The following is a 13706-nucleotide window of genomic DNA, read 5'->3' as shown; positions in this document are numbered from 1 at the left end:
AGCAGCATAGGCAAGATACAGTAGATGGTATCGAGTACAGTATATACATATGAGATGAGTATGTAAACAAAGTGGCATAGTTAAAGTGGCTAGTGATACATGTATTACATAAAGATGCAGTAGATGATATAGAGTACAGTATATACGTATACATATGAGATGAATAATGTAGGGTATGTAAACATTATATTAGGTAGCATTGTTTAAAGTGGCTAGTGATATATTTTACATCCTTTCACATCAATTCCCATTATTAAAGTGGCTGGAGTTGAGTCAGTGTGTTGGCAGCAGCCACTCAATGTTAGTGGTTGCTGTTTAACAGTCTGATGGCCTTGAGATAGAAGCTGTTTTTCAGTCTCTCGGTCCCAGCTTTGATGCACCTGTACTGACCTCGCCTTCTGGATGATAGCGGGGTGAACAGGCAGTGGCTCGGGTGGTTGTTGTCCTTGATGATCTTTATTATTATATCTATATCTTTAACAACCTCCTGTTAGTCAGTTACACCAATGTAAACTAGAGAACATGTTCAAGCCTTTTGATATCTCTGTCCCTTCTCCCTAATATCATGCACATCTTGGTTACTGCTTTGTTCCCCATTAGCGAGCCTGTACTGTGATGTCTGCCACTTTCTAACGCTGTAGACTATAGAGGCTACAGCTGTCTCTCTGTCTGTCTGTCCTTGTTTGTTCTACACAGGAACATGTCCCCTGGCTGGGCCGCTGTCAGGGCTCCAGAGCAGAATGATGGACGAGGCCAATCTATTAAGTAGCATGACCTTTGTCTACAGTGAATCGCACTTGAAGGCAGCTTCTCAGTCAAAGTGAAAGGTAGACAGATGAAGCCATCATACCAGGTAAAGTGCCAGGCTTTCGTGTCTCTCTTCCGGGAGCTTTTTAAACACTGGGACATAAAATGCAGTTGTACCAATGGGATTCCACTAAGACCTTGCTTGATATGATGATGTCTGTATAGATACATTTTAGTTAAAAACATCTATAGTTACAGCCTCCTAACCAATATTTTCATTGCGCATTTAGGTTATGAAATGTCTAAACCACAAGCACTTTGCGTTATCAACTGTGGTCCGAACCCGGGTCTCAGGCGAGCCCACTGAGCTAAAGCCTAGCCAATTGCTCAGGGGAGCCAACACAAGCCTTCAGGTCTGGGTTTTGTGTCTTACCGCACTCATCAGGGAATCCAGCACACTGACTGCGAAGGCCGTCCCACAGGCAAAGGGCTGAGTGAGGTACAACTCTGTGTCAGGGTCATCATCATCATCCTGGTCCAGGAACTGAACATTGGAGTCATTCACTGGTGGAGAAAGACATACAAATATGAACTTATTGATGTGTATGCTACTACAGTATCATGGTATAGCATGAAATACATGCTGTTGACTTTGCCAGTAACATGCCGACTAGACCGGCCAGGTTGCGTGCGTGAGCATGTTATTCACTCATTTCATCCAAACTGCTCGTGCATCAACGGGCAGTTTGGATGCGCTGATGCGCTGTAAGTCCCACCTTTCTCATCGACTCATTGGTTTTCCCAAGCATACTAACCCAAGTGGGTGATTGAAAGATGAATGTGGAGAGATGAATCCTCGACCAACCTGTGTCCCCGCACATTGACTCTGTACCGGTACCCCCTGTATATAGCATCGCTACTGTTATTTTATTGCTGCTCTTTAACTATTTTTTACTTATCTATTTTTTTTTACTTAACACTTATTTTGCTTAAAACTGCAATGTTGGTTAAGGGCTTGTAAGTAAGCATTTCACACTAAGGTGAAAGTACCTGTTGTACTCAGCGCAATGGACAAGCACAATTTGATTTGATTTAATCAAAGAAAACTAACAAAAAACTAACTAGGTCTCCCCTTTACCTGTGAAATAATTGTCAAAGTGGAGATACAAAATCATGTGTTCACTCAAAATGGGTAAAAATTCTACAGAGATCCAGCAAAAAATAGGACCATTATGGATTTCAAGGAAAATAACAACCCAAAGTTTATCTCCCAGGACAAAGTAGCTAGCAACAACAAGCTAGCTAAATCTCCATGAATGTTTCATGTGTGTTTCGACCAGTCTCCAAATGAATAGAGTTGAGGGATTGCACAGAGGGATTGCTTTAAACAGTCAGTGGCAGGGGATATGGATTGTTATGAGAATGAGAGGGGGTTTAGTATTTCAAAAGTATACATTCAAATCATTGTTGTACTTGGAGAAGATCTTAATCTTTATAGGCATCCTTGAAACCAAACATACACTGAGTGTACAAAACATTAGGTACACCTTCCTAATATTGAGTTGCAACCCCTTTTGCCCTCAGAACAGCCTCTATTATTTGGGGCATATACAAGGTGTCTCTACAAGGTGTCGAAAGCGTTCCACAGGCATGCTGGCCAATGTGACTCCAATGCTTGCCACAGTTGTGTCAAGTTGGCTGGATATCCTTTGGGTGGTGGACCATTCTTGATACACACAGGAAACTGTTGAGCGTGAAAGACCCAGTACCGTTGCAGATCTTGACACACTCAAACCAGTGCACCTGGCACCTTCTACCATACACCATTCAAAGGCACTTAAATCTTTTTTTTCTTGTCATTTCAACCTCTGAATGTCACACAAACACAATCCATGTCTCAATTGTCCCAAGGCTTAAAAATCCTTCTTTAACTTTTTATTGCAGTGGGCTAAATCAGGGTCAAAAAATGTCTTGGTAGTCTTAAACAAAATGGATTAAATAAAATAAAAAATCTTCTTGACTCTACACACAATACCCCATAAAGACAAAGTGAAAACAGGCTTTAAAAAATGTTTGCAAAAAAACAACCTTATTTACATAAGTATGCAGACCTTTTGCTTTGACTCGAAATTGAGCTCAGGTGCATCCTGTTTCCATTGATCATCCATGAGATGTTTCTACAACTTGATTGGAGTCCACCTGTGGTAAATTCAGTTTATTGGACATGATCTGGAAAGGCACACACCTGTCTATTTAAGGTTCCACAGTTGACAGTGCATGTCAGAGCAGAAACCGAGCCATGAGGTCGAAGGAATTGTCCGTAGAGCTCGGAGACAGGATTGTGTCGAGGCACAGATCTGGGGAAGGGTACCAGAAAATGTCTGCAGCAATGAAGGTCCACAAGAACACAGTGGCCTCCATCATTCTTAAATGGAAGAAGTTTGGAACCACCAAGACTCTTCCTAGAGCTGGCCGTCCGGCCAAACTGAGCAATCGGGGGAGAGGTGCCTTGGTCAGGGAGGTGACCAAGAACCTGGTGGTCACTCTGAGTTCCTCTATGGGGATGGGAGAACCTTCCAGAAGGACAACCATCTCTGCAGCACTCCACCAATGTACATTACAGAAGACTGAAATATAACAAAACCGTTTGACATAGAAACACTGGATTTTTGGTGTAAAAATCAATAAATGTTTATTAATTATGAAAAATAGAAATAACATTCCACCCATGATGCCACTAGGTGGCGCTTTGGTCATTTGACTGCAGGAAAGGTTTATCATGTCTCCTCCCCTTCATCTACACTGTGGATTTAACAAATTACATCATAGCTTTCACCTGATCATGGAAAAAGCAGGTGTTCCTAATATTTTGTAAACTCAGTGTATATTGAATCTGTGAGTATTGTCTCTGGTTGGATTTGGGGTCAGCTCTTACAACCCATATCCAGGCCATTCATGCACTCATGGCTTTATGCATATTTAAAGCCTCAATCTTTGAAATTCATCGCAAACAATCCTCAAGAGATTAAATATATAGTATTAACAACACGGATTTCTGCACTGTTTTTTTGTGCATTCAAATTGCCATCCATGAAATACAATTGGGTTCGTTGTCTGTAGCATATGCCTGCCCATACCATAACCCCACCGCTACCATGGGGCACTCTGTTCACAATGTGGACATCAGCAAACTGCTTCCCCACAAGATGCCATAAACGTGGTCTGCAGTTGTGAGGCCGGATGGAAGTACTGCCAATTCTCTAAAACGACGTTAGAGGCAGCTTATGGTAGATAAATTAACATTCAATTCTCTAGTAACAGCTCTGGTGGACATTCCTGCAGTCAGCATGACAATTGCATGCTCCCTCAAAACTTGAGACATATGTGGCACTGTGTTGTGTCAAAACTACACATTTTTGAGAGGCCTTTTATTGTCCCCAGTACAAGGTGCACCAGAGTAATGATCATGCTGTTTAATCAGGTTCTTGATATGCCACACCTGTCAGGTGGATGGATTATCTTGGCAAAGAAAAAATGCTCACTGACAGGGATGCAAACAAATTTGTGCACAAAGTTTGAGAGGAATACGCTTTTTGTGCCTATGGAACATTTATGGGATCTTTTATTTCAAGTCATGAAACATGCGACCAACACTTACCATGTTGCGTTTATATTTTTGTTCAGGGTATTCATTTAAAAAGTCTTGTTACATACTTTTCACTGCCCAAAACTATGTCCATTTTTAAAAAACATGCCTTTGACCACAAAAAGCACAAAGCTTTAAAAAAAGAAAGTATTGATGTTGAGTTTTGTTTCAGAAGTGTCACTTCTATCAGACACTTCCAGCTGGGTGCGAAAATAAACGTCAGTCAGATTTGACGAGTCAGATGAAAGGAAGGAGGTCATTGGCCAGAGGACATGATCTATGAAAAACTAAGATGCTACTTTGGAAACAGCCACAAGGACTTGTATTGGGATGAAAGGTCCTTGTGATTCTCAGAAAAGAGAAAGAAAAGAACAGGCGCATGAAGAAAGGAAGAAAAAATATGCCAACACAGTCAATTGCAACAAAAGAACCCAGAGTAGCATAGTACAATGTGCTCAAAGTGATACAATGGGAATGAACCAGACTAGGGCTACGTCCCAAATGTCACCCTATTCCCTACATAGTCCACTACTTTTGACCAAGGCACAGGGCCCTGGTCAAAAGTAATGCACTACATAAGTAATAGTGTGCCATTTGGGAAGCAACCACAGCCTCTTGGGCCAGGCAGCACGAGAAATCAAAAGGCAGCTTGATGGAGGACGCGGCTGTAGAGCAACACTGAGGCAGTAGCTCCTTACCCAGCTCTGTTAATATTTGTATGTTGATCCCACTGCTTTTATCCTGACTGAATGAAACCACAGGCAGGACTTTGTCTGCTGTTTTTGATAATGGTGCTACAGACAAGTGTTAGGGAGAAATAGTTACGTGATGAAGCATGTTCAAGAGGTTATTAAGATTAGATGAATGTATTAGTCACGAATGGTTAAAAACACGAAAATCATCTTCAGAAGGTTAGAGAGCAGCAATTGACTGAGGAATTATGTTCTGTTTGGTTTTGGTTGGTTGTCATCGTCAAAACCTGAAACATTCTTACTATAGATTAGATTAGAAAATGTTTCATATTCTCAATGAGGCAATTCACCTTGGTGCTTTTTTGTCAATCATTAATAAAAAATATTAATATAATTACATGAAACGTTCCCTTTTCACACATTTCATCCCTCCTAAAAAGTGTCAAAGTGACATTTCATTCATACCTGCTGACATACCTAGTTCAGTGATGATGGGGATGTTGGCCCCTGTTGTGATGGAAGCCTGTCGGACCAACCCCCCATGAAGTGGACTGTTTTCAGGAGAGGACCTGTCCATGCCTGGAGGAGTGAAACCTGCATGGAAAGATATATAGATGTTAATGACTGCCTACGACATATATTTAAAGGCTCTATAAATGCGTACATTGTGGGTTACTTCAAAACACATTCCTGCTATGTAGCACTGTTGTTCTGTCCCTGAGCAAGGCATTTAACCCCATTGTTCCACGGCGCTGATGACGTGGATGTGGATTAAGGCAGCCCTCCGCACCTCTCTGATTCAGAAGGGGTGGGCTAAATGCGTAAAAAACATTTTGGTTGAATGCATTCAGCTGCGCAACTGACTAGGTATCCCCCTTTCACTTTACTTATCTATTATCTGAGGAAGGTATATCAGTAGAAAGGAACAAATCATTATTTATTTATAATAAATTGATATATGTTTTAGCCATTCTTTGTCACATTCAAATAATTTGTAGTAAGACAATATTACACAATGTTGAGTGCAATATTCTTGAGGTCCCTCCATCCATCCCTAAAACATAACAAATGTTACATGTGGCCCATTTTGTTTCCATTAATGCCACAAAATAATAAAACAAGTGATGTGAGATTGACTTGACATCTCTTGCTTTCCTCAAACTGACAAGTAAACACATGAATTCAGTGATGCTGTATGCATTATACATGGTCCTCGTTTTGACATCTGTGTCTTGCTGCTGACTACGGAAAACCGTTAGGTCATACAAGTATTAGAGACACAACCAAAGTGCACAGAAATGTATTTTAGAGTCTCATTTCCATTACATCCAATGCCAGGGAGTGGCAGGCCATTATTGAAGACCATCTCACTCCACTGCCACTTCTCACAAGAGAATTGTTTGATATAATATTGATAAATGATCTGCTATAAAAAAATATATATAAAAATGGTCAGATTGATTACATATGAATAATAATAATTCTTATTATTCATTTGCATTTAATCTACAAACAAATACACATTTAATTGACTTTGTAAAGCATTATGCCAGGATAATGCCAGATTATTACCAATTACATTATGAAGAAACCAACCAGTAGCTAACTAGTCATTGAAGAACATGAATCACCAGGCTTTCCTGTCAAACACACCAGGTCAGGGATATTCGTCCAGCCAGGGCCTGTCTCCTCTGGGCAGAGCACTGAACTATGATAGGCCAACTCCTTCCCCTTGCTTACCTTGGGAGTTAGCCTGCAAGACCCCGATGCTGTCGTCAAACTGCATGGACTTGATGTTGAGAGACGCCAGGATGCATTCCTTGTCCTGCAGTGACGCGTCGTCAATATTGTTCTGATTGGCCGACAGGATGACACACATGTCACAGAGGTTGATATTGACAGCCCTCAGATCGGCCCGGCTTAATGGTGTGCCCTGTGAAATATGAATATAAGATGAACAAACATTGTTATTCTATAATAAATGATAATAGTAGAGATGTGATGGTGTGCCCTGTGACAGGAGAGTGATACAAAAGGTGAAAAAGTTATTCTATACACTGTAAAACATTTCCTGTAATTTTTACAGTAAATTACTGGCAGCACAGTCATTTGTTACAATGTAGTTGAACAAAGCCAAAATGTAAAGGTATATAAAGCTATATAACATTAAACAAAGATTGTACAATGACTAAGTGTGAATGGTCACGTCATATCGCTGAGTCTCCGTTTCAGTTATTTAACTCAATTAACTCATATTCCCTTTGTCTTTCTTCTGGAGGAAAACAAACTGACATCAATTTTCAAAATGTGATGTAGCTCTACTCACAGGTAAGATGGAAACTTTGGGGAAGTTGTGAAGGGTCTCCCATTCCCTCTTCAGATACTCCAGAGAACCCACAAACACGATGGGTTTCAGCTCGTGGTAGTGGAAGTTGCTAGCTCTCAGAGGCATTACAAGGTTCCTTAGGCCCACCAAAGCAGACTTCGCGTCTCCAAATATACAGACGACCACATGGCCGCTTAGGACAGTCATGGCAGCTTCACTTCTGGTCTGAGACAGGGAAAAGAATCCAGTGACATAATATAATACAATCCTTATAAAAGTACATTAGAAAGGCTCTTACTTATAACAAGTAATAAAGCATTATACCTGCAGGCTGCAAATTACGAACCTCATTTAGTTCAGTTATTCTGAACAAAGTGTCCCTTGAAATTATTATTCGTCTACTGACTGTAATATAGTATCTATTAGATTGTAATTTGCCATTTCTAATACAGCATATTGGTATAATACATGTCCTATACACAGGACCCCCCCATGGAGCAAATGGCATGCCAACCACCTCATTACAATGTGTTTAACTGCCCTTTTGTGACACAACACGTCTGTCGCGGGAGAGGACCGTGTCACCAGATGCGTTACAAATAACATCCTATTCCCTTTATAGTTGACTACTTTTGAACAGGACCAACAGAAAACCCATAGATCTCAGGTCAAAAGTAGTGCACTATATAGGAAATAGGGTGCCATTTGGGACACAAGCACTGATGAATGACCCCCTCAGCGGGAGGGAGTATGGAGACGCGTGAGGGAGTGAGGTACCCACCAAGATGACCTTCTCGATGTCTTTGGACTGGCACCAGTGGAACATCCCTGTGGAGTCGTACTTCTTCACGTTCATGTCCATGTTCTCAATCTGTTCGTTCCCCGGCATGAGGAGAGGGTCATGCCTAATCAAACAAAAGAAGGAGGGAGGGAGGAGAGAGAAGAGGGAGGAGAGAAATTGAAGGATAAGAGAGAGACCTGCAGGGAGGATTGGAAGCTTGTCGTCGTTGTGTCGTTTTAAAATGTAATGAACTGGCGCATAGTCGGCAGCCGCTGGTCAATATTTGAACATCAAGATGAAAGGCAATAAATTGTTGAGCATTATTTACATGCGGTCGTATAACCTGAAAGTTGGCGAGACAAATCTATCTGGTTTATATTTCAGCTCAGCAGATGGAGGTATAGAGATGAAGAACATCAAGATACTAAAGGATGTTTAGACTAACAGTCAGAAAAGCATATTTCAGATCAGGGAACCTGACTGCTGTTTAAAGTATGTACAGTGCCTTCAGAAAGTATTCACACACCTTGACTTTTCCCACATTTTGTTGTGTTACATTTTGTGTCACTGGTCTACACACAATACACCATAATGTCAAAGGGGAATTATGTTTTTAATTAAAAATGGAAAGCTGAAATGTCTTGAGTCAATAAGGGTTCAACCCATTTGTTATGGCAAGCCTAAAATTACTAGTTCAGGAGTAAACATTTGCTTAACAAGTCACATAATAAATTGCATGGACTTACTCTGTGTGGAATAAAAGTGTTTAACATGATTTTTGAATGACTACCTCATCTCTGTACTCAACACATACAATTATCTGTCGAGCAGTGCATTTCAAACACAGATTCAACCACAAAGAGCAGGGAGATTTTCTAATGCACCTATTCGTAGATGGGTAAAAACAAAAAACTCAGACATTGAATATTTTTTTGAGCATGGTCCAGATATTAATTACATTTTGAAAGGTGTATAAATGCACCCAGTCACTACAAAGATACAGGTGTGTTTCCTAACTCAGTTGTCGGAGAGGAAGGAAACCACTCAGAGATTTCACCATGAGACCAATGGTGACTTTAAAACTTCTTAAGGCTAGGGGGCAGTATTCAGAAGTTTGGATGAATGAGGTGCCCAAAGTAAACTGCCTATTACTCAGGCCCAAAAGCTAGGATATGCATATAATTGGTAGTACTGGATAGAAAACACTCTTAAGTTTCCAATACTGTTAAAATAATGACTGAGTATAACAGAACTGATATGGCAGGCGAAAACACGAGGAGAATCCATCCGGAATGCTAATTTTTTGAGGTGACACCATTTAAAATGCCTGTCTATGGGAAAACCAAAGGAATACCTCCCAGATTGCAGTTCCTAGGGCTTCTAGTAGATATCAACAGTCTTTAGAAAGAGTTTCAGGCTTGTTTTTTGAAAAATTAGCTAGAATTTGTGGAGCTCGTGGATGATAGCGTGCACTTCGTTATTTATCTCCGGCAATGAACATACTATTCTCCGTTAAATTGTACTGTTTATTTACATATTAGGGTACCTGAGGATTGATTAGAAATGTTGTTTGACGTGTTTGGATGAAGTTCATTGCTAACTTTTGGGATTCATTTTCATGCATTTTGAACGAGGGAAACTGGTGTATTACTGAGTCAAGCGCACCAAATAAACTGACTTTTTTGGGATATAAAGAAGGACTTTATCGAACAAAAGGACCATTCGTTATATAGCTGGAACCCTTGGGATGGCAAACAGAGGAAGATCTTCAAAGGTCAGTGATTTATTTTATTTCTATTTCTGACTTTCGTGATGCCTCTGCTTGTTTGGAAAATGTTTGTAATGCTTTTGTATGCGGGGCGCTGTCCTCAGATAATCGCATGGTATGCTTTCGCCGTAAAGCCATTTTGAAATCTGACAGAGCGGCTGGATTAACAAGAAGTTAAGCTTTTTAAATGACGTAAGACACTTGTATTTTCATGAATGTTTAATATTACAAATTGCTCTGCAATTTCACCGGATGTTGGCCAGGTGGGACGCAAGCACAAAGAGGTTTTAAAACAGTTGAATGGCTGTGATAGGAAAAACCTGGGGATGGATCAAAAACACGCACCCTGTTTGCAATAAGGCACCAAAGTGTGTCAAATAAATTAACTTTCTGTCCTGAATACAAAGTGTTATGTTTGGGGCAAATACAACACATCACTGAGTACCATTCCACATATTTTCAAGCATGGTGGTGGCTGCATCATGTTATGGGTATGCTTGTCATTGGCAAGGACTAGGGAGTTTTTTGTTTAATAAAAGACTCACAGCTGTAATCGCTGTCAAAGGGGATTCTAACATGTATTGACTCGGGAGTGTGTGTCACGTTGTTCGTAATAATGATGGTTGGACCAAGATGCAGCATACATAGAGCTCCAGATATTTTATTAGAGAGTGAAACTTAGAAGAAAAAAACAATAAAGAATAAACTAACCTTGACGACAATGCTGTGCTAGCAGGCAACTAAACATAAACAATATCCCATAACCCACAGGTGGACAAAATGCTACTTAAGAATGATCCCCAAATAGAGACAACGGTAACCAGCTGCCTCTAATTGGGAATCATACAAATCACCAACATAGAAAATCAAACCTAGGACCCCACATAGAAAATATAAACTAGAACAAAAAACCCTAGTCACGCCCTGATCTACTCTACCATAGAAAGTACAGGTGACAGTGTGAATACTTATGTAAATTAGATATTTCTTTATTTCATTTTCAATAAATGTGTAAACATTCTAAAAACATGTTTTAACTTTGTCATTATAGGCTATTATATGTAGATGGGTGAGGGAAAAAATGTATCATCCATTTTGAATTCAGGCTTTAACACAACAAAATGTGGAATAAGTCAAGGGCTATGAATACTGTAGTGAACTACTTTTGACCAGAGTACTATGGGCCTTGGTCAAAATCAGTGCACTATATAGGGAAAGGGTACCTTTGGTTCGCACCCTCTTTCACTATTGTTAAGTGTCCTGCACTCAATATAGCACTTTACCTCCTTCAGGTTTTCACATAAGCCATCAGCAGGACTGGCCATAAAATTCCAGTTTTCATCCTCAAAACACACTCATCAATATGATATTGAAAACCTTTTAGAGGATCAGCAAACAAATCACTTTTACTCAAAGTCGAAGTCAAAGCTTTTTAAATTATTTTTTTACTCTTTTTTTCTGCTTATTCCTGTCAGAAGTGATCAGTGGAGACGCCAACAAACTGCAGGGTCATCAGAGTGAGTGACATCAAATGTGAGGAGGAAGAAGGAAGGAGATGGCAGCAATACACCGCTTCTGGATGCCTCACAAATTGCACACTACTCCCTATATAGTGCACTTATTTACCTTTGACCAAGGCCCAAGAGGCTCTGGACAAATGGGCCTTGGTCAAAAGTTGTGCAATACGAAGGGAATAGGGTGCAATTTGGGACAAACCCTCTGACTGGTATGAGCATGGACAACCAATTTCGGTTTCCTTACAGCATACAGCTTCTGACGCTGTACTCCTCACGGTAAAAGCTTTAACAGACCACACTTTAAATATTTCAGCAATTTGCCCAATCAAATTTGCTTTCCAAACTGAAGACCATTAATGTTTTAGCATCTGAGCGGTGTGTGTGTCAGGACCGAACAAACCAATTTCTAGTGAGTGCGGTTATGAGCATCTGAGCTTGATGGTATCCTACACTGACCACTAAACGTTCTCCAAACAAGCGTACCTGCGGTTGTACTGTGCATGCACTGACGCTAAAACAGATATGATCTTTACAGTCCGTTTGAAAACAGTTGTAATATTCAGGTTGTGGAGACAGGTTGGGGGGAAGGCCAAACTGCAGTATGAGGGTTAAAGCACATTATATATGGGATAATTGTGTTTTAGGATATAATGCCTTATCATCACGTGCTACAGGCATAGAAGAATAAGCATGCCTGTTACCATGTTAATCTATGAAAATAAAACAACTTTTAGTTCCATACATTGTACCTAGCTTTTGTTACAACGTGGATTAGTCAAATACATTTGCCTGAAGATAATACCCTCTGAAATATGCACATACTCCGTCTTCATCCTTTTAAATACTTTATATCTTTTATCAGTTAAAAGCACTGTATCTTTGATCTGTATGGACATTAGAAGAATGCCACCCTAAGTAAGGTTTTAAGTATGCATGATGGTGTCAACTGGAAGTACAATCCCTCAGGCTCCATCAGACAGGAGACCCAAAATGTCTGCCTGTGGGGGTTTAACCCAAGGCTATAGCCATAATGTTCCTCTCTCTCAGGAAAGTAGTTGGATAACGCTGGCAAACGTCTAATTTAAAGCAGCAATCAGTAGTTGAAACAATAACAAAGCAAACCCCCGTCTCTGTTTTGGTAAAAAGCGGAGGGATGGAGCTAGAGAAATGTAACCACTCTAAAATTCATGGACAGAGCTATGGATGCAAGGAAAGACCATCCATAATATCAAATGTATACTTTGAACAATGTTTTGAGGATATATAGTGTTTATTTAAATGTACATTGTTTACAAACATTGGCGTAAAACAAGCTTATATTTTGGGTTCTGATGGAGTGTGACAACTAAGCTCATGAGGCACTTATTTTATTATAATCTTCAAGAATCCGTGTATATCATTAATTTATAAGTCCACAAATGGATGAAGCAACTGCAGATTGCCCCTTTAAAATGCTTTCTACTTCTCAAACTGAAATCTGTCAGGAGAACTCAATTCAAAACGACAATTCAAAAAGACCCAGATTTGTACGAGAAAGACACAAAGGTTGTGTTTAAACAGGGTTAGTGGAAGAAAAATCGTGGTTGTTTTATTGTAGTGCACGACCCACGCTTAAATAGGTGAAGAAACACTATACAGTACCAGTAAACAGTTAGGATACACCTACTCATTCAAGGGTTTTTCTTTCTTTAAACAATTTTATACATTGAAGAATAATAGTGAAGACATAAACTATGAAATAACACTTATGGAATCATGTAGTAACCAAAAAAGTGTTCTTCAAAGTAGCCAGCCTTTGCCTCGATGACAGCTTTGCACAATCTTGACATTCTCTCAACCAGCTCCATGAGGTAGTCACCTGGAATGCATTTCACTTAACAGGTGTGCCTTGTTAAAAGTTCATTTGTGGAATTTCTTTCCTTCTTAATGCATTTGAGCCAATCAGTTGTGTTGTGACAGGATAGGGGTGGTATACAGAAGATAGCCCTATTTGGTAAGACCAAGTCTATATTATGGCAAGAACAGCTCAAATAAGCAAAGACAAATGACAGTCCATCATTACTTTAAGACATGAAGGTCAGTTAATCTGGAAAATTTCAAGAACTTCAACTGCAGTCACAAAAACCATCCAGCGCTATGATGAAACTGGATCTCATGAGGACTGCCACAGGAAAGGAAGACCCAGAGATACCTCTGCTGCAGAGGATAAGTTCATTAGAGTTATCAGCC

At 40.0% G+C, this 13706-nt stretch overlaps 1 protein-coding gene across 2 annotated transcripts in view; it reads right to left on the bottom strand.

The window, feature by feature from the left end:
• Positions 1-13706, bottom strand: part of LOC135512049 (calcium-activated potassium channel subunit alpha-1a-like) — a 254936-nt gene that overhangs the window by 18390 nt on the left and 222840 nt on the right. For both annotated transcript variants that reach the window (XM_064933655.1, XM_064933654.1), the window contains 5 exons: positions 8193-8316; positions 7412-7636; positions 6826-7018; positions 5563-5679; positions 1181-1311 (listed from right to left, as the gene is read on the bottom strand). In XM_064933655.1, coding sequence (XP_064789727.1) covers positions 1181-1311; positions 5563-5679; positions 6826-7018; positions 7412-7636; positions 8193-8316 — 790 coding nt within the window. The remainder of the gene's footprint in view (positions 1-1180; positions 1312-5562; positions 5680-6825; positions 7019-7411; positions 7637-8192; positions 8317-13706) is intronic.

The sequence above is a fragment of the Oncorhynchus masou genome, chromosome 24 (genome assembly GCF_036934945.1).
Source record: "Oncorhynchus masou masou isolate Uvic2021 chromosome 24, UVic_Omas_1.1, whole genome shotgun sequence".
NCBI lineage: Eukaryota > Metazoa > Chordata > Actinopteri > Salmoniformes > Salmonidae > Oncorhynchus > Oncorhynchus masou.
The sequence above is the reverse complement of the archived record's forward strand: the minus strand, read 5'-3'. Positions and strand labels throughout refer to the sequence as shown.